The sequence below is a fragment of the Chaetodon auriga genome, chromosome 10 (assembly GCF_051107435.1).
Source record: "Chaetodon auriga isolate fChaAug3 chromosome 10, fChaAug3.hap1, whole genome shotgun sequence".
NCBI lineage: Eukaryota > Metazoa > Chordata > Actinopteri > Chaetodontiformes > Chaetodontidae > Chaetodon > Chaetodon auriga.
The window spans coordinates 3,335,500-3,356,235 of NC_135083.1; the positions used below are offsets into that span (position 1 = coordinate 3,335,500).

Consider the following 20,736-nt stretch of genomic DNA (forward strand, 5'->3'; position numbering starts at 1 on the left):
AAATGTGCTAACATGTGGGTTCACCCTCTTTTCATGCATCACTGATGATCCTGCATGTGCGGTTAAACCAGCAGCGGGAACATCTGGGGCTTCCCTGCGAGGGAATCTCATCCGTCGGGGTGTCTGGTGGTTTGATGCCATGAAAGTCACAGTGAATGCTAAAAAAAAAAAAAAAAAAAAAGAGGCAGTGTAACGTGGAAGTGTGTGATGCTCAGAGTGCAGTGCGCTGCTGGCTCCAGCCCACAGAGGAGTGGGAGCCTCCACAGGCTCGCTCTGATTGGCTCACACACGGCTAACTCCATTTTGGAAAACAGCTGTTTGAAGACACAACCTTTTCTCGTTGTTTTCCGACGGTACGCTGAGAAAAACCCACCCAGGCTGTGGACACACTCCTGTTCACCTTCACCGCGGGGTGTTTGTCCCTCCGCACCAGCCGGCTTCCGTCCCTGCCCAGGACGGCGTGCTGCGTTTTTTTTGTCCGGCTGCCAGGAAACTTAACTGCGGATCCATGGTGTTAAATTTCCATTGTAACAAGTGGATAACAGGAGGCGACCCGACCAAGGTGAGTGGCGGTCTTTTCGGTTACGTGTGCGGCTTTTACGCGTTCGGGGGAAAGTGAGCAGCGGCGCGAAGCCGCGGAGTCACGAAGCGACGCGTTGTGCGTGATTTTAACGATTCGGCCAACGAGCCGCGGCAGACGAACCATCCGCTGCCGCCACACCGAGTCCGCCTGCCTGCTCAAACTAACGTCTCCGTCCCCGCAGATCTTAATGTTAATGGTTTTCATGTGCCTCCTCTGATGTCTTTGAAGTGTTGCCTTTGTGTGTGCGCGCGTGTGTGCAGTTTAAGGGAATGGCGCGCGCGTCCTTCCCACACATTAGCTGCTGTGTTCAGGGAAGCTAATGACAGCCTGGATGGCTTTGAAAGCTCTCATCTCCTCCTCTCATCGACTGTGCTTTTTTTGTGCTCTGTCAATGCGCCCAGCCTGCCCTCCTCCTCCTCCTCCTCATCCTCTTCATCCTCCTCCTCCTCCTCCTCCTCCTCCTCTGTAAACACAATCAACTTGGTCCTCCATCTCTTAACTCGTAAGATAACAAGGCGGTGTTGACAGCAAGCTTTTCATGCAGTGATCTGGCTTTTTCTGGAGGTGAAACTTGTAAAGATTGCAGGGCTGGATGGGGATGGTGCTCAGAGATTCGGCAGCCCCCCCCAGGACCCCCCACTTTGCATGAGTGTTGCTGGGCAAGGGCCAGTGTTACTGGGCATGAGCACTGGTGAAATAAACACTGGCTCCATGCCTGCCTGTGGTGGTTTGCTTCACTGTCGACCGACTGGCCGACTGTACCCAGAGCAGCGTCCTTCCCGAGATCACACTGGAGATGTTAAAATGGTCACATCACATTAAACACATTAAACTGTTGCAACACAGCAACCAGCCTTATTTCAGACCCGTGCCAGCAAACCGAGCTGGATGGTGACATGTCTTGACAGGGACGAGCTTAACGGAAAACAGGGAGGAACTGTGATGTGCACTGATTGGGCATTTCATGTCTCGGGGAGGCTGTTGCACATCAGTGGTGACGCTTTAAATTCCACATTTTGGGAAGAAAAGCATGTGATTCTGTAACATGAAGGCGTACTGGTGTGTGGCTGTAAGTAATGATTTTTTTCTGCTGGTAATTGTCTGGATTAATCAGGTGGTTTTGTCTGACCTACACTCTTTACTGTCACGTACGAAGCAAACTAGAAAATCTTCATAATTTAGATGCTGCAACTCGGGAATTTATGCAAAGTAGTTGCATATTATTTGGACTGATCATTTCATCCTGAGCAGTATGCTAGAAAAAACAAATGCACCCCATGTTTGCATATTGTAAGAGCTCCAGCTGAGGGTGAATCTGTCTGGCTGTGCTTCAAAAGAAAACCTCATTCCTGGGCAAAATCCTGACATTAACGAGCCTGTAATTTTTACCATATTGGTGCCAAAATCACGTTTTAAGCCACCTGATGAGTCTGAGGTTAAATTTCGTGCGATCTGTGCGCTCTCGTGGCGGATATGGCCTTCTCTGGAGGAGCTCCGTGCTGCCTCGGCTCCTCTCTTTGTACCAGCTAACCAAACATGGTCTGTTATCCTTCAAAATGGCCAGTGGGGGGGTGGAGAGCAGCCAGAACAGAGAGCACGGTGATGCAAGAAAACTCCGGCTACCGGAGAGACACACATGCCCTGCTGACCTTGGACAGAACCCTGCAGAACCTCCCCTCCTGCCTTTCAGTCACATTTACCGAATCAAAACGCGTCGGCACACAGGAAAAGACAGACCACCTGCCGTTAAGATTACAGGCGTTCGTGTTTCGGCCGTCATGAAGGCTCGTCCTCAGGGGCCTTTGTGCGCTGTGCCTCTTCTAATCTGTGACCCTGGTTATCCAGAAAGCAGCCAGATCATGAGTAATCAGGTCACGCCAGTACAGTTCTGATTATCTGCAGTGCTGCATGACCAACGCCGCTCTCCTCCTCCAGCTCCTTTAGTAAACACAAGTGATATCTGCTCCTGCTGAGGGCTGCCAACAATAACATGATTACCCTGAGAACCCCTCTGTCCCTGTGCTGAGAGGCTGCATTAAGCATACAGGACGGGGGCTGGACGGTGACTGCGTGCGTGTTTCTGTCAGCTGTTTTTCTCTGAGTGGTTTTTCCCTCTGTGCTCCACATGCAGCACGTTAAATGAGCTTCCCTCCACGCTTTGTGTGCTGCTGTAATGCACTTTAATAACGGCCGTCTGAGGCAGCTGGATTCAAAAGCTTGTCTGCAACAAGGGCGAGACATTTCATGCTTTTGACAAAAATAGAAATCTATTCTCAGAATTGGTTCGAGCGGCCTCTAGATTTCTTTACGGCCACAGTCCGTCACCTGCCCGGAAACCTTCCCCTGTTCATCACATCAGGCCCGTCCGTGGCCGAGTCCAGAGCGGTGCAGCGGGGGTTTGGTGCTGTGCGAACGCGCTGCTCAGGGTCTATTTTTGCACTCATGGCTTTAATGTGTACATATTTTGTGGACGGGGTTTGTCGGTTCAACTGCATTGACCTCCAGCCACATTCTTTGCCCCGAGGACTTAAGCTCCTCTGTTTTTAGCTCCCTGACTTCCCCATGAGGAGAAAATGAGCGCCGGCGGCCTGGTCTGTGGTGTCTCATGTACCAGACGGAAAAATCCTTCAGATACGCAAAGAAACGCCGGACCGCTGCCAGAGTCTCGGGTCATGAGGATGAAATAATGAATTTCTCTCTGATTTCACTGACATTTTTTCACAGTGCAGCTGCAGCTGTAGTGAAAGGTGCATTTAAACATACAGATTTGTTTAATGAGCGTTTCTGTCTTTCTTTTAATGGAGCCATCATTTCATCGTCTGGTTTTAAAGCTCCTTTAGGTTTAACCTTGATTGTGAGGCATTTTTGTAAAGGCTGCTTTGATAATGGCGCTCTAAGCTCCACCAGTGATCGTCTTCATGACATTTAATAATGATGATTGAGCTGCCGCCACCTCTGATGGCTACAGGTACGTTCAATGAAATGATGATACAGGCGCTATAAATAGCCACAGCTGTGGGTAATGGTCATGTGTAATTATAGCTGCTCTGGCATTGTTGGATGAGGTGCAGACGTGGCACAACGGGGGAAATCGCACTCCCCTTTGCCTCTTTTAATTGACTGGTGTAACGAGTGGTGAATCAGGCTGAAGCACTGATATTAAAGCAGGGGATTAAGGTCATGTCTACACCTGTTTATGACTCGAGGTGCGCCAGTCTACTGGTTTTACTGCATACCACGCTGAAACATTCATGCATCCGATGCCTGGACTCCAAATCTGCAGAGGACGGAAGATAAAAGGTTAAAATTCCCTTTTGAAGGTATGAAAAAATGATGCTCCTTCAGGGCCAATAATTTTCTTGGAGCTCGAGACGACTGACCGGTTCAAAAAGCAAAAATTTTCCATTTTCTATCACGTAAGAGATGGAAATCCCCACATTTGAGAAGCTGGGACCGTCAGAGTTTTGTTTGGAAAATGACTTAAACAGTGAATCGAACAGTGTCAGTGAACTGCAGCGCTAACTCCATCTTTTCATTTTGGTGCATTATGCTGTAAATAATGAAACGTTTCCTACCTATAGACTGAAAATTCGTAAAACTGGTGGACCAGTCTGACCAGTGACAGAGCAGGATGTTCCAATAAATGGAAATAAATGAGCTGTCTTTCCCAATTCTCCATCATTAACCCACTTTGATTTGCATTACTGCTATCAATGCTAACATATGCTCACATTATCCATTTCATCTGGTGCAGTAACACTATTTATTATCCATATTGGCAACAGTATTTTTAGGATCTGTACATTATAAGATCCACAGCTGTTTTCTGTTCTGGATCTTGTACACTTTTTTTTTTTTTTTTTCTTGACCCTTTTCTGCCACCGTCTTTGCTTTTTGTAATACTTGCTGGCTGTAACGACTTAATTTCCCCGGTGTGGGATCAATTAAGTCTTATCTTATCTTAAGCATCCTTGCTCGTCAGCAGGGTCGTATTTAGGTGCTGAGATGGAGTGTTTTTAGCCACCCGGCTGCAAAGATATGAGCGAAGATGGCGACAGACAGCAGAAAGCACAGTTATTCTCCAGGAACAGTCTTAGAAGTTTCTTTGCTGTGAAACTGGGTCACCATTGAAATACTCTCTAACCTCTGTGAAGACACACTGACCACAGCCTCTGCACCTCCAAAGTCAGCGTGCCCACAGGGAACGAGTGTGTCACACTCAGAAGATAGATTCACTTCAGTGTTTGGTAGATTTCATTACAGCTGGCACAGGAAATGCTCTCCTGACCCCGCCACTGGAAACGGCTTCGTCCAAAGCCCGTTTGAGACGGACAGCTAATGCTCACGTGGATTTTACATATCCATCAGTTATTACTGCAAGACCCAAATGATGCGTGTCCTCATCCTGACGTTCGACTGGTTTCTCCTCACAGGGGCATCTGTTTTTCGGCCGTGAGCCAGTTGATTAAATGCAGTTACAGCCTCCGACTTCAGCCGGATTGGAGCCACAACATCAGCATACATTTCACAGATAAGGTTGAGGTGTTGAATAAACACTGTGTTGAGTCTCTGTGCAGAGAGGATTTTTAATCAAGCCTTATTATGCAAATGGATTCTCATCTGTGCAAATTGGAGTGGAAGTAAAATAGACGCGTCCGTTTTTTCAGCGAAAGGTGATTTGATGGAAATCTCTGGAAAAATGAAAATGATTTTTTAATTGTTTTAGTTGAGGTGGCCCATTTCAGATGCCACGTGACGCGAATGAAGCGCTAAAATCCTCGAACCTTCAAAGCGACGTGACAGAGGGATGTTGAGGATGAGAGGAAGTGTGTGACCTTCAGTGTTTGACGGGGAATCGCAGGCTTGTGATCTGCTTCCTGCTTTCATTTGACCCACTTTGGGAACTCTCAGGCTCGGCTTGCTTTAAAATATTTGATTGTTTTTCTCAAAAGGTTTTCATCCAAATCCCAGAGGAGGGGAAATGACGAGCTCTGTTGATAGGAGGCTGCTCACAGGAACTGGAGAGCAAATCACTGACTGTCATTAATATTCACTGTACAGAGATGTATTAAAAGTATATCCCATTTCCTGTTCTGCTGCTGCTAGAGGAAATGTGTTAATTGCTCTTAATAAGACAAATAAATGGTTAGTGTTTCATGGCCTGTAGGTAAACCTTCATGATGACTGACTCGTATTAAACAGAAGGCTTCGCTCGGCCTTTTGAAGACTGAGACTCTGCAGATAAAACTTCTTAAAAACAGGCCTCGAGACTAACAGCATCCCGACATCCTGGAGATGATAGAAGATGTGTTTGGGTCAAATGGAGATCTTCACCGGGACGCCTCTGGGGATGGATGGATGGATGGATGGAGGGATGGATGGAGGGATGGATGGATGGATGGATGGAGGGATAACTATCACTCAGCAGTTAACAAACTGAACGAAGTGCTGACTACAACGGAACGCCTCCTCTCATGCTGTTACTGTACTTACTATCGCATATAATTGTCGTCTCTTTTCGTGTGTCAGTCTAATTGGTTGATTCAATGATGTTTTGGTTCGCTGTGATGGTGCGTGCTGCATCGCTGACACGATAAAATCCGAAAGGATCTATTAAACTCACTGTTGATTAGGGGGGCGTCCTAGTTTTTCCCTGGTGGTACTACAGCGTGAACAGCAAATCCTAGTTAGCTAGTTAGCTGTTAGCAGCCAGCAGAGTCCTGCAGTGTGTTTGGATAACTGAACTATCTGCTAGTGGAGCTAACAGATAATGGAGCTAATAGAGCTAACAGCTAACGTAACTAAACACAGCCGAACCGAGTGTTTCTGTTCAGAGGAACGTGAAGCCGTAAAACGTGAGCCGCAGTTTGTCGTGACAACACAAGATTACAGTAAATAAATGTACTGCAGTACTTCAGCTGAGTACAGTTTGGAGGTAAAAGTACTTTGAGTTGACAGTTAATGTCACAGACGTTTACATTTGACCAAACTGTCAAAGATGAAAATAACCAAACAGATTTACTGCAGTTCTGTGGTGACGGTGAGGTTCACCGCTTTGTCAAACACATGGTGTGTAAAGGGTAATACTACATGAGCTCAGGAACAGGATTTGGTGTTGTACTTTTACTTGAGTAAAAGACCTGAATACTTCCTCCACCGCTGTTGACACTGTGTCCTGCTCATCATAGAAGCTGAAGCTGTTTGTCCTGCTCACCCTCATGAACGATGCCTTGTTATCTGGAGGAAAGAGCAGCGGCGGCCTCTTCTCTCGTCCTCGTGTTTGCTCATGAGGACGATTACGTATGTGCCTTTTTATCCCTCCTCAACTCTGCAAATCGAATCACATGACGCCCACGTCCTCCCAGACCTGCGGGAGGAAAGTGTGATGATGCAGCTGAGTGGAATTACTTGGCAAACCTGAGCATCAGCTCAGGTGAGAGGGGCGACTGGCGCTCTTCACATTATTTTAAGTGCAGCCTGAACAGCAGTTGCGGTTCGAGTAATCAGATCTCCGCTTCGTGAGCGAGCCGGCTTTGGCTGGATGCGGTTTCTGTTGTGTGTTTGTTTAGAGAGGATGGGGGAGCTGAGGGTGAAATCCCTCAAACAGGTGGTGCAGAGAGACGTAGCCCTCAGATTGGCTGAGCGGTGTGCAGCAGCATGACTGAGGAGGATGTACTGTTTCTCAAGTTCTCAAAAAAGTCATGAAAACACTGGCGCCAGCGGGGTTATTTCCTTATTTAGAAAGCACAATAAACATGCACACATTCTTTCCTGCGCCTCTCGTCCGTCCTCTTTTTACCGTCCTCCTCGGCCTCTCTCAGTCTTCTCCTCGTCCTCAGCTGCTTTCCGCCCTCTCCTCTTCATTTTTCTTCACACCCTCCCTCTCGCCATCATACCGTCTCTTCTCCGGTGAACCCAGGGGTCCTGTTCAGCCTCCAGTGTGTGCGCAGAGAGCCTGGGAAAAGATAGGGCATAAACAACGCGGCAAACAAACCACCTGCTTCCTGCCGAGGTCTCGTGTTGTTAAATGTGTGGACAGAAATAGAACCGGGCAACCTTGCAGCAGAATTAGAACAGATAGAACGGACAGGAGGAGAATCGCCGACCGGCTCGGCGTTTCTAGACGTAGTAACAAATGGTGACACCTGAGGACCTATGGGATTGTGGAGATTGATTACATGATTAGTTGATCGATTCATGTGCATCAGTTTTGACCGATTGAGGTCAGGTGAGGGGATTTGTCATCAATTTAAATATGACTGAAGTTAGTGTGACTGCACCAGCCTGTAAACAGGTTTACCCCTGCTCCAAATGTTAATATGGAGGTCTATGGGGATTGGCTCGCTTTTGGAGCCAGCCTCAAGTGGACATTTGAGGAACTGCAGGTTCATTTTTCAGCCCATCTTAACAATCACTGTCAGAAATCTTTCAATAATTGTTTGAAGTTACTCTGTTTTAAATGAGTTAAAACAGAAAAAAAACAGCAAGTCTTCACATTTTAAAAGGTGGAAGAAGAGAATATTTTGCTTGACAGCTGTAATGATTCACTATGAAAACTGTTAATTTTCTGTTGATTTGTCATCTGTTTCAGCTTTATAAGCACAGATTCATGACTATTGTTCCAAGGTTTCACTGGTTGCAGCTTCTCAAGGATTTCACTGCTTTTCTTTGTCGTCTGTTGTTGGAATCTGAATATGTCCAGCTTTTGGACTGGCAGGAGGACAAAAGAAACACTTCAGGAAACTGTGATGGACATTTCTCACTATCGTCTGACATTTTATTGGCAAAAATAAAAATTGACAAAATAAATTCCAGGTGAATCAATAATAACAGTCCCAAAGAAATTCAGTTTGCTGCAAAATCAAACACAGAAACTCATCAAACCTTCACATTTAGGAAGCTGGAAGGAGGAAAGTTTTGGCATTTGTGCTTCATTGAATAACCAATAAGATTATTCAATTATCAAATAGATGATAGATCAGCTAATTGAGTAATCATTGAATTAGGTCAGCTGTGCGAGAACAACATGACGACAAGGAGATGCTCGTCATGATTTCCTGGAGCCAACACGAGCAGCCCGAAGACATTAAATTAGAGTCGTATCGAACAGAGAAAGAACATTTGAGCAGCTGAATACCATATTTGGAATTTTTCCTTCAAAGAAATGGATGGATTGTCAAAATTGTTGCTGACAGATTTTCACTTTTCAAAATAAACTTAATGGAAAAATCTGCCAAGAACAGACACAAAACCTAAACAACTTCCAGAGCAGCATTCCTGAAATAGTGTTTTCAACGCGTCCCGTCGGCTCTCAGTACTTTTCCAGACGCACAGCAGAGTCACCCAGAGCTGAATACTTTCTGCTTGGACGCAGCACCTTTAAAGAAATACACCCACGTCACATCCTTCGCTTACAGAATCCCAGAGAGCTGCTTCACTCGGCCATAAATTAGTCTGCCTTTTTAAGTAGGAAGAGAATAAGTGTGCCTGGTGTTCTGGTGGGCGGCGCGGGATGTTAAATATGAGCGCTCAGCCATAATAAAATATGTTCCCCCCGACATGTTTGTTTTTGTCACAGCGCTGCCTGTGAAGAGGCTCGAGAGCGACGAGAGCCTGAATGAACGCAAGACGCCAGAGTGTTTTTTTTTTTTTTTTTTGGGTGGGGGGTGGGGATGGGGGGGGGTGTGTGATCACGGCCTCGTTCTGGAGTCCAGTTGAAGCACCTGCTCCTGACTCAGCTGTGAATCACAGGCGGCTGATGAGAGTCAGTCACACCCATCCCTAGTCCCACACACACACACACACACACACACACACACACACACACACGCCAGCAGAAACCAGGGGATTCCCTATAGCTCCAGGCAGGCCATGCTGTTACAGGACACTCAGTGTCATATGTCGGGCCACTCGTCTCCTCCGCCGGCAAAGCATCGATCCGTCACAGCTTATTTGCAGGTTTTGGGCCACAGGGACAGTCGCGCTGAGGACGCGGTGTTGTACATCTCACACTTCTGGTAATGTAACCTTCACTTCCCTCCAAACATGGACATCTGATCCTGCACGGGACCCCGTTCCTCTGCTGTGAAGGCTCAGCAGGGCCGTGACGCCCCGGTTCTCTCGCATCAAGAGCTGCTATTGATTGACCCGGCTGCTGCTAACAAAAGGGAACACGGTGTGGAGTCGAAGTGTTGTCTGTCTCTTTCATTGTGCCATCTGTTTAACAGGTGAGGCAGCTTGCGAGCTTGGCTTAATGAATGGAAGTGCTGGTCTGTGCTTTGGCGTTTTGGGTGTGCGAGTGTCACTGAGAGCAGATCTGTCTTTAATTACACTCATTCAAACAAACGCGTTGTATAAATATTTTCTTCTGTCAGCATTTGTCAGCGTTACTTCTCGGCTGCGGCAGTCATTGTGGGTTTTGTTAACTGGAAGCCGTGAAGGACTTCCTGTGTCATGTAATGTGATGTGCTCACTGGGTGGAGTTGCTTGGTGATATCATTCATTTTTTCTTGAAGGAATAGTCTGACTTTGTGTGAAACAGGCTCGCTGGCCTCTTTGCTTAGACTCAGACGAGAAGATGAAAACCACTCTCACGTCTTTGTGTTCGACTTGGAGCTGCAGCCGCGTCTCATCATCACTGTGGTCGAGTCCAGGCAGCCAGCGGTCACTCCAGGAAGTCACTGCACCCGACCAAGAAATAGTCCGGTGTAACGTGGCGCAGCTGAGGTCGGCCTCAGCCGGACATCGCAGCACGCCGGCTGGTGAAGCAGCCCCTTGATTATCCCCTCAGGGGCCGGTTTAGAACCTTTTAAATGGAGGCAGATTAGGACAAAATTTGTAAAATGTGTAAAAATGTGTTAAGACTTAAAGCCGTACGTCTTTGCAATAATAAACTGCACATCCAGCGTAGTAAATCAATGCCAAGTAAACTTGAAATAATATGAATAAATAGCTGCTGTTAGTAACTCTGGATAACCTACTGCAGGCAATGGGCCCCCAGTGGACCCCTCCAACTATGCAGCAAGACACCCAGACTGTAGTCGATTTGTGTCTGTTTGCAGTTGTTTAGCGTCTTTGCTGTAGTCATTTTGAATGACTTTATGGTCGACGCTGGTTGGTTGACTATGCAGACCCTGTAACACATGTACATTAGTGAGCTTCAGAGGTCCAGCCAGGTAGATTTTTTTTTTACCTTTGGACAGAGCCAGGCTAGCTGTTTCCCCCTGCCTCCAGACTTTGTGCTAAGCTAAGCTAGCCATGTTTTGCCTGTAGCTTCATATTAGCAGATGTGAGAGTGGTATCAGTCTTCTTATTTAACTCTGTTAAAGTGATGATTGCTCTGCTGGAAAGAGAAAGGGGTAGTCATACTGCTGATGATCGACATCTTTTACTTGCGGTCAGCTGGTATTTATGAAACAGGAACATCTGTTGCACGCTTGATTTCAAAATGAATCAAAAGGTTATTTTGCATCAAAGGCAGTTTAGTTGAGTGATTTCTTACAAATTTCTGTCGATTTGGCTTCACGTCATTCACAGCTCTCCTCGTCATGTTTCTTTTTCATTTGTGGCTGTTAAAATGTTTGTAGTTTGCTTCTGTCTGTCATGTAACTGTTTGAAATATGTGCCTGCACGTGATAGAATGCTAAAAAGGCCGAGGCTAAAGCTGCAGGTCAGAGTTGAATCCACTCGTCACATGCTTGCTTTTGTGTTTAAAGGTTACAAATACCTCAAAAAAAAAAAAAAAAAAAAAAGCCACCCTCCAAACACAGTTGAGTGTCATGCACACCACATTAACATGTAGAGAAACGCAAAGGCCTGATGTTGCCTAGGCACAGATACTAAGCTCTGATTGGACAGTTGTTGTTCGGAGGCGGGGTTTAGCACAGGGTCAGCTGCTAGCTTGCTGTTAAAGATGTGGGAGTGATTTGTTTGAGAGGCTTCGGTTCAGCTGATGGTCGTTCAGAGGGCGAGATGTGCGTCATCGTTTAGCAGCAGCTCACCTGCCCACAAGGTAACCTGCAGGACGAAGTCAGGAGGACTTCCTGTGCTCGGACGCTTCACCACACAGGCTGTCCGTGAAGTTTGGAATTGATTTTTCTGACCGACATGTTCCTTTGGTTCCTCTCTGATCTTCTTCAGGGAGCAGACAGTCGATCGTGTGTTCGGGCCTGTTTTATAAAGCCGTCAGCGCTGAGGAAAACCAACCAACCTGCTGTTTACTTTCCAGCTTCATCGTGTCTTTATGTGAACTTTACTGCACCTCAGCACAGCAACAACGAGCCAATGAGAGGCAGCTCTTTGAATTAAAGAGGAGTCGTTTGATCAAACTCTCAAATTCAGGGTTCCAGATTCACAAATGTGAATATTTTCTGAGCAAACTGAGGATCTTTGGGTTTTGGATTGTGGGTTGGACACGTTTTATACAGTACAAGAGCTCAGGGACGATGGGAGTAATGGGACATTTTAAGGATCAGTTGATTATGTGAGGAAACGATCAGTTGACTGACTATAGTATTAGTATTTGTAGTTGCAGTGGTAGTGGTGGTATTAGTAGTGGCAGGAGTAGTAACAGCAGTAGCAGTAGTATTAGTAGTAGTACTAGCAGCGGCAGTAGTATTAGTTGTTGTAGTGCTTGTGGCAGCAGGAGTAGTAGCAGTAGCAGTAGTAGTATTAGTGGTAGTAGTATTCATTGTAGTAGTCGCATTAATATTTGTTGATGTAGTATTTGTAGTAGTAGAAGTTCATAGTGAAGTAGTTACATGTTGTTATATTCAGACGTCTTCAGATGACTTAACTGTATCACATTTAAGTAGTAGAAGTACTATTAGTCCTGTATCACATTACTTAACTGTTGAGTAGAGCTGAATCGATCGATTGATCGTTTTTCTCGTCAGATAAAACATTTAAAGACCGAATTGTTTCTGACATTTTCCAAACTCAACAACAAGTAATCTACAAGTTAATCAATAAGGAAAGTGATGACGGGCTGCAGCTCAGCCTGCCAGCAGCCTCCTCCTCAGTGTCTCATTCCCTCACGGTGGAAAAGTCCTCGTGCAGCAGAGCCGGCGTGTTTTTCCAGCCCTGATCTCTCATCAATGCTGAGAATTGATCTCTGAAGTCCTCCGTCCGCGAGCCCGCCGAGATAATCTGTCCGAGATGGATTGATTATTGATTTGGCTGAAGCTCCGCGAGGCAGCAGGATCGGCCGGACCTTTTGTTTTATTCATGGCTTCGCTCCTTCCCGCAGCAGCTGATGCTAATGGCCTCGGTCAGGCTGATTCATGATGCCTTCAGGCGCCCGAGCTCCGTGCGCTCATTTAGGACGCCAATTATGTGAGAGTACCCCGTGTTAACAGTGATAAGTCTGCGTGTCTGACACGGAAGATGTAGACTTTTACTTAAAAGTGAGCTTGAAACTTTGAGAAAGCGAGAGAGAGAGTTAATAATCACCAGGGGAAATTAGGCCTTCACGCCCGGCCCAGATCCCACAAGAGGAGGAAGGATGTGGGGCAGATCCGCGCGGCGGAGCTGAACGGACTTTGTGCTTTTAGTTATTTATGAGGGAAAAGCCGGAGAGGAACAACAATGCTGAGCCCTTGTGTTTGAAGTGGGCTCGCTGTCAGCCGAGCAGCTGCTGACATCATGTGAATAGACGGTGCCCAGACCACGTTTGAAGGGGAGGGGGGCGTGAGGCGGCGAGCGGGAGGGCGCACCGGCGTCACTGCGCTCTGACTGTGCGGCACCGGGCGGCGGAGGGCGGATGGATGCGGGCGAAGCAGCTCTGATCGGTTTGGTGAGCCTGTTGTTCGCTTTGGTTTTGTCTTTTGATGCATCGATTGAGAGCTGGGGGGATTTTATTAGAGCTGACACGATTAGTTGATTAATGGTGTTTTAAGTAAAAACGTACTCTGGTCGCAGCTTCTCAAATGTGAGGATTTAATGCTTAACTCTCTGTAAAGTGAGTGTCATCCAGTTTTTGGGCTGTTGGTCAGACAAAACAAGACATTTGAAGACGTCACTCTGGAGAGTTTGAGGGTTGAAGCCAGTAATTATTTTCACCTATTGATCTGATGATTATGTTTTTGATTTTATTGATTTTTCCCTGTAAAATGTCAGGTGATGCCTTTAAATGCCCAGTTTGTCCAACCAACAGTTCAAAACCCAAACATTCACTGTTCAGCTTATTATATATGACAAAGAAAAACATTAAATCCTCAAATTTGAAACACTGACACCTGCAGAAATTTGGGATTTTTACTTTAAGAATAACAAATGGCTGCCAAGTAATCATCTGTTGATCGGCTTATTGATTAACTGTCGCAGCTCGGATCAGGTGATGAATGGAGAAAGACACCCGGTCAGGTTAATTGATAATCGTTTGTGATGTTTGTTCGTTCCGTCGTGTCAAACTTGGAGGCGGTTCGTTAAGTGTTCGGGGTTGAAAGGGTCAGTGGAAAAGTTGGGTTGCCATGACAGATGAAAGTCAGAGGCCTCTTGCCTTGTCAATAAATGCAGCAGAATCAGTTGACAGACTTGAAATTGGCCATGTAGACAGCGCTAATGGATGTCAGAATCAGCAGCGAAGCCAGTCTTTGTGTGGGTTATTGCAGATAATGTGAGTTTATTACACACAGATCAGGCTTAAAAGGTTCCAGCGGGATGGTAGCGAGCCGGCCTGTCTAATGGGCCCGCTGTAAGAGGCTGTGCTGACTCATATTCCCCCAGTGATCTCAAAGGCTTTTGTTCCTAATTTCTCCACACCAGAACCTCCCCTGTTCCTGCCCAGCGTGCCCGCTCCTGTGCTCAAACCTGTCGAGAAGGAGGCCTCTCTCCTCCTCAGCGTGAGGAATTACCAGAATCTGAATGTGTTTCAGAAATGACTTCTGCGCAGCGTCAGGAAGAGGAAACACAGCTGCTGTGATTTCCCTTTGAGGGTCGACTCTTTGTTGTCTTGGGTGAAAATACACACCTGTGACATTTGTCTCGTGGAAGTGTTTTCCAGCCGCAGCTGCGCCGCGTTCGCAGGCTGCAGCCCTCCACATGAAGACGGCCTTTTTGTTTAACTAGGACGTGCCCTTTAACAGAGCCCTAAATCAGAGTTTATCCAACGTGGTCACGAGATGCTGTGAGATTTCAGTGACGACGCTGAAGATGATGCAAGACTGGCATCAGAGCTGTAATAGGTCAAAATATTACATGTGCTTTATGCCTTTGAGAGGACAAACTTTAAAGAAACACGTGGGTGTCAAAGGCAACAAACGTGATGATCGACTAACAGTTGAGTCTTTTATCAAGTAAAAGTGCCAAACATTCGCTCCAGACTCTCAAACGGTTGGTGTTATTAAAGAATATACAGACTTCAAGGGTCCTTTAATAGATAATAATTAGTGGTTTTCAATGGCTGATGCTGATATTTGGAGAGCAGGGCGCTGATAGCTGCTAAAAATCTTTTGAATCTTTTGCATCAAGGTAAACTTTCATAAAAACGAAACTTAGGAATGAAAAATAAAGTGTTCTTAACAACAGCATTCATCAGCATGAAAGGAAGGCACGAGCTGCGATCGGTTCAGTCTCTCAGGTCATCAGTGTGTTTCACAGATCATCTGCTTCCGACTCACTTTACATGTTCATTTGCATTATACAAATCACAGCAGGCGAAGAACAGCAGCACCCTGCGCTGCTTCAGTCAGTGAGCCGGCACGACACAGACGCGCTCCTCATCGCCGAGCGCTTCGTGGATAAAGTGATTTTTAAAACGCGGCGCCGTTAAACTGCTTCCAGCACAGCTGAGACCAGGCCTTCAGGCAGAGGAGAGCGCAAACACGTGCTGAAGAGCAGGAGGCAGAACATCATCATCATCACCACCAGCAGCATCGTCATCCCTCCATGGAAACCTGCTAATGATCTCATGGCAGGATCTCGTCCACATGCGCAGGCAAGCCGACTAATTAAACAAACAAAGGGCAATTAGACGGGGCTCCCATAAGCCTCATAACAACTGGACCGGCGGAGGAGAAAAGGCAAACAGCACACAAACAGTCGCTGCTGCTCTGCAGTCACTGCTGGTTTTCACAGATCTTCTGAGGAAATCTGTCATGTAGAAAATCCACTGATGGTCGTTTTCAGATCCACCTTTTGATTTGAAGAGGGCAGATTTCAAACCGCAGGAGCTGCAGGTTTAATGGCGTCGTTTGATGTTGTGGGAAATTCAGTTAGATGAGGTTCTGTGCGACTCTGATTAGCTTAGCTTAGCATAAAGACTGGAGGTGGGAGGAAACAGCTGGGCGGGCTCAAACAAAATCTGCCCTCCAGCATCGTTAAGACTCTCCAACACGTTTTCTGGAAGAGTGAAAACAATTCGGCACTCTACATGGAGTTCACCGCCGGGTTATTTCGTGGCTCGGACCGTGTCGTTGCGTTTGCACAGAGCCAGGCTAGCTGTCCCGTTTTTGAGCGTCTTGAGCAGCTGCTGCGGCTGAAAGTTTACAGTGTTGATTTCACTGGAGATGATTACTGTCGTGATAAATTCGTCCCAGCTGGAGCTAATTATGTTAATCCTGTCTGTGTTGTTAATGTGCTCTCTGCATGCTGGTGCATGTACAGTTATTTTCTGGAGGAATAAACACAACTCTGTTTCATTTTTCATGCACAAAAATATCAGGAGTGGACTGTCTTTACGCTCTGTGGCGAGTGTTCTACGAAAAACAGTCACCTCGTGTTAATTTCAGACAGGAAGCTAGCATGAAAATGCAAAGACAGCTGCAAGCAGAGGTGTCCGAGTCTCCCAGATAAACCTTTAAACACACCATGTCGTAATTTTAAGCTAATCATCTTAAAAGTGAATTGAGACCTCCAGGATTCAGAGCTGTGGAGCAGCAGTCTGTGAAGCTAACGTTAGCTGAAGCAGCTCCAGAGCTGTCGACAGCGTTCAGGCTAACGTAATGTCCCAAATAGTCAGTTTTTATGAAGAAACCAGGTGAGAAAAAGCGCTTTTCTCTGATAAAATAAGCTTAAATAAGAGTTTTGATTCATCACAATCGCAGAATTAGTCAGAAATGAGACATTTCCCTCAAGTTGTTTAGCACTAATGAGCGGTTAGCGAGAGGCTCAGTGGTTTGAAGTTAAGGTTGCGGAACAGGCAGTACTGTAGGTGTAATTATGAACCTGTGCGCCACCGGCCTCCCACGGTGATGTGGCTCACTAATGACTGTACAACCTGGCCATCTAGATGCCAGTCTGTGAGCGGATCACACCGCCGTCTGCAGTCAGGAGCACAGAGCGGCTCTTGTGTTTGGTAGAAGCACTCGGGGAAATGCCAGCAGCCCCGAGCTCGCTGACATTTCCCGAGGTACCGCTCTTACCTACGGGGGCTTCGAGATTTGCCCTTTACTGCAAATTTCACATTCCCAAAAAGTGCCGCCTCCGTCTGCGTGACCTCTCCGGGAATGACCCTGGGTGCTTCCTGTTTGGCACGGAGCATGCTGGACGTAAGAGAAAGAAAACAATTGTGGGACCTTTTGAATGATCCTGAAGGAATGTGAGTGAAAGAGTTTGGGAACTGACTGGCCCTGGGTCAGCATGCTGTAGCTGGGTCTCTTTATTCCTCCCGTTCTTTCTGTGGTTTCCCTTCGAGACTCCAGCCCCCTCCGTGTTTCTTAAAGATTCATAGCGTGGCTGCTCAGCTGTTCTGTCGTAACAGAGGCTTTGCATGCTTGATTCGAGGGTCTGTCTGCGTCTGTAACGCAGCGATGAGGCCTGTGGGGGGATCGTCAGGGGCCGAAGCTGCCGGAGAGGATCGGCTGTGACGACATTCAGCCTCATACAATTTCTGTGGGTTTCCTTCTCCTTTCCTTTGCTCAGAGGTCGGCTTCCCGCTGCCGCCTTCTTATCTCCTCTATTCTTTTCTTTTCTGGAGCAGTCTCATTTTTTGTCCTCCTCTCTCCGAGGATTTACCAGCTGTATAGTGTTTTAGAGGTTGGCAGGATCCGTGACCCACTTAAATATGGACTGAGAACAGGAAACCGAGGAGGAAGGACTGGCTAATGGGAACGCTACTTACTTCTTTTGCTGGGCTCTCTCTGGCTCCACCTCTCCTTTGAATGCTTTCAGACTCTTTTCCTCTCGCCTTCCATATTGATCAGTTCTCTCTCCAGCCCTCTGCTTCCCTGTTTTTCCTAAATCTTTGCTGTGTAAGTACCTTGAGGACGCAGAGCTAGCAGTTGGCTAGCAGAGATTTTTGTTTTTCTTGATGTAATTAGGACAAGCAATTAGCACAGATGTCAGTGGTGCCATTTAGTCGCTGTGCAGAAATAGTAATGGAAATTATGAACACCTTCATTCTTCTTAATCTCTCACACAGCTGCCGCCCATTCAGGTTGTGGAGGTGCTTCTGAAGTGCCCCCTCGCTGCCCACTCCCTCACTCTGCGTTGGTCATCCTCTTAAATTGCTCAGCACTGTGGTTTGTTCTTTGGTCTCTAGCCAGTGTTCCTGTGTGTCACGTTGACTCTGCTGAGGTAGAACTTCACAGGACACTGCTGTGCGTCCTCCCACGGGTCAAATGAGTGATTTATGTGCTCCTTGCAACACCTCCGCAGCCGTCTGACTCCCCCTCCTCTCCTCCCTCTGGCAGGTGTAATGAGAGCACTGGTCATGGGCAGATGATGGACGTGGAGACGTCGTACTCGGACTTCATCAACTGTGATCGCACAGGCCGCAGGAACGCAGTGCCCGACATCACAGGGGAGGGGGAAGTAGCGGCCAGCACCAGTGAACTCACCAAAGACCTGGCGGAGATGGACCTGAAGGCTGCAGGTCAGTAAACCCACATGTGAGCGCATGCATGCCACACGCAGACCTGAGCCGAGCCTCACAGAGATGTTTCAGGCCGCTCTGTGGTCTTAGGCCAGTCTGAATTCTCCACCCTGTACTCAGGCATCCGGACTGCATCCACAGCCACTCATTCCAGTATCTCTGTGAGCTCATGATGAATCAGGTAAACAGATGAGGGAGTTAAAGTGGATTATTCAGCTGTTGACCACCTCCACTGCATTTACTGCCATTGCTAGCAAGCCGCTGTTTCACCCCGAATCTTGAAAAATGTAAGTGAAAACCTGACTTCAAAAGTTAGCCAGCCCTTTCCCTGAATACCTCAGGCTTAGAACTTTGTCTCCGTCATAACAATCAGTGACATCTGCTAACCAACTGACAGAAAAGAGGAAGGTAAGAGGAGGTAATGTGTGTTTGCTAACAAGGAGAGGCTGCAGCCACACAGCTGTCCTGAGCGCTGCCACGTGAAGAGGCCACAGCAGCTCAGCTCTGCTGCAGGTGTGTCCTTACTCTCCTCTCTCCGCTGAAACGTCCTTCGAACTGTTGAACTCTTTTATATTTCCTGCTGGATTGAACGCCAAGCTTGAAAAAAGTTTTAATTGACCCAGAATTCCTGGCAAATTCGTCCCGACAAAGATAATGAAGAACCACACGGCTTCAGTGCAGCGGACCAATTCAGACGTTAAGCCTGACTGAGCTCGGTCTAAGCTGTAGTCAGAGCCTATCTCTGTGACGCCTCATCAAACATCAAAACACAAACAGGTGGCGTTTCTCCGCCCGCAGCCTCAGTGAGAGCTGACGGTTGTGCTTTGTCGCCTCGGAGTGAAATGAGTCGTAACGGCAGCAGCGCCGTGGCAGAAAGTCCCGGCTTCCTTCCAGAGTGGAGCTGTCAGGAGGAAACACTGCGCTCCATTGTGGTTCCCGCTGACTTCCTTTTCACTCAAAGACGAGTTTCCCATGACATGATAACCACTTTGACTTCTATAAATCAGACTAATCTAGCGCTGGTCTGGTGGGAAGCCTCAAATTTGGAAATAATCTCATATCATGCTTGACACTGTGTTGCTACAGGAAGTTGTAGTTCCTTCCTCAGGATTCTCATTATCTTTTCCTTCTGGAGCCTGAAAGCAGATTTATTGCTCTTAGGAATGCCAAAGCACATTTGAGCTTGATAATATACACAATATTACACTGTTTTTGTCCCCCCCCCCAATATTGTTTTCCTCCAGAAGGAGACCCGGGGGCTTCCCCAGCCCCTGAGGCAGAGGGCTCCACCAGCCAAGACGCCCAGGGAGGTGGAGGCCCGTCCTAAGCCCAGCCGGCCGAAGGGGGGCAGAGCCGAGGAGCGAACCGCAGAGAGGAAGCAGGTGAAAGTGTGGAGACATGGAGGAAGGAAAGAGACAGTGTATATTGGCTGTCCCAAGTGGACACGAGGACACCTTCGCTCACTGCCGGCCCGTTTGGAGCTTCCGCGGCCCAAATGTACGCCTTTTCATCGGATCAGATTGTAACACGGAGAGCGGGACTGACGGCTGAGATGCTGCTCTTCTGCCTCATCCTGTTAGTCATTTATATTCCCGACGAGACGAGAAAGCACAGAAACTTTGACTTCATTGTCTGTGGAGATGGACTGAGCTGAGCAGAAGTCGTTCATAACACTCCAGACATGGTTCCAGCCTACGGGAGCTGTGTCGCGGTGGGCGTATTCATAATCATCTGTTTGTCGTTTTCTTTCTACGTCTGTGTGTGTTTGTGACCCTCTCCTTCGACTCCATCGTCAAGTCTTTCTCTTTTTTTAGTAACAAACATAGTCGCCATTATACTGTTGTGTACGGACTTCATATTTATTGCTAAATGTTCAGTGATAACTTTGTGATAGCAATTTTCTTTGTGTAATAAAATACTTATGAATTACTGTAACACTTGTTTCCTTTCACGCGTCTCGGTTGTGTTGAACGCAGCAGGTACAGGAGCTGCAGAGCCGACCGCGACTGACTTTTTCCAGAGCAATAAATATTACTGAATGCAGCTTTTGTGTACATTAGCGTGGCCACAGGAAGCCGGCACTTAACATTTCTACATAACTTGGCCCCAGCCTTCTCATTTATCTCTTTATACGGTGAAGAAACAGAGGATGACAGAGCAGTTTTTCTGTAAAGCTGTGTCTCTGTTTCCTCTATAATAGGAAATACTTGACACGCTCTGTTGTAAAGTGACTTGATATCAAAATGAAGACACACAGCATTAAGAAACAGGTTGACATGCAGAAAGAGTTCAATAACCGCTTTTATTATGCTAAAAGATTTTTTTTCCCAAAGTCATCAAT

At 47.0% G+C, this 20,736-nt stretch overlaps 1 protein-coding gene across 4 annotated transcripts; it reads left to right on the forward strand.

Moving 5' to 3' along the window:
* The first annotated feature begins 37 nt into the window (after positions 1-37).
* pkig (protein kinase (cAMP-dependent, catalytic) inhibitor gamma) lies at positions 38-20,330 on the forward strand. Of its 4 annotated transcripts, none has more exons than XM_076740875.1 (3): positions 38-562; positions 18,214-18,395; positions 19,640-20,330. In XM_076740875.1, the coding sequence occupies exons 2-3, from the start codon at positions 18,242-18,244 to the stop codon at positions 19,720-19,722; spliced, it is 237 nt and encodes a 78-aa protein (XP_076596990.1). In that variant the 5' UTR covers positions 38-562; positions 18,214-18,241; the 3' UTR covers positions 19,723-20,330. The 4 variants fall into 4 exon arrangements, with proteins under 4 accessions (XP_076596990.1, XP_076596994.1, XP_076596991.1 ...); XM_076740879.1 differs by having other exon boundaries at positions 219-562; positions 19,643-19,858; XM_076740876.1 differs by lacking the exon at positions 38-562 and adding an exon at positions 12,590-13,376.
* Positions 20,331-20,736: the final 406 nt, after the last annotated feature.

Coding starts and splice junctions, on each gene's coding strand:
- pkig (XM_076740875.1), top strand. CDS start 18,242: ATGATGGACGTGGAGACGTCGTACTCGGACTTCATCAACTGTGATCGC. Junction 18,396..19,639: donor GATGGACCTGAAGGCTGCAG/GTCAGTAAACCC, acceptor GTTTTCCTCCAG/AAGGAGACCCGGGGGCTTCC.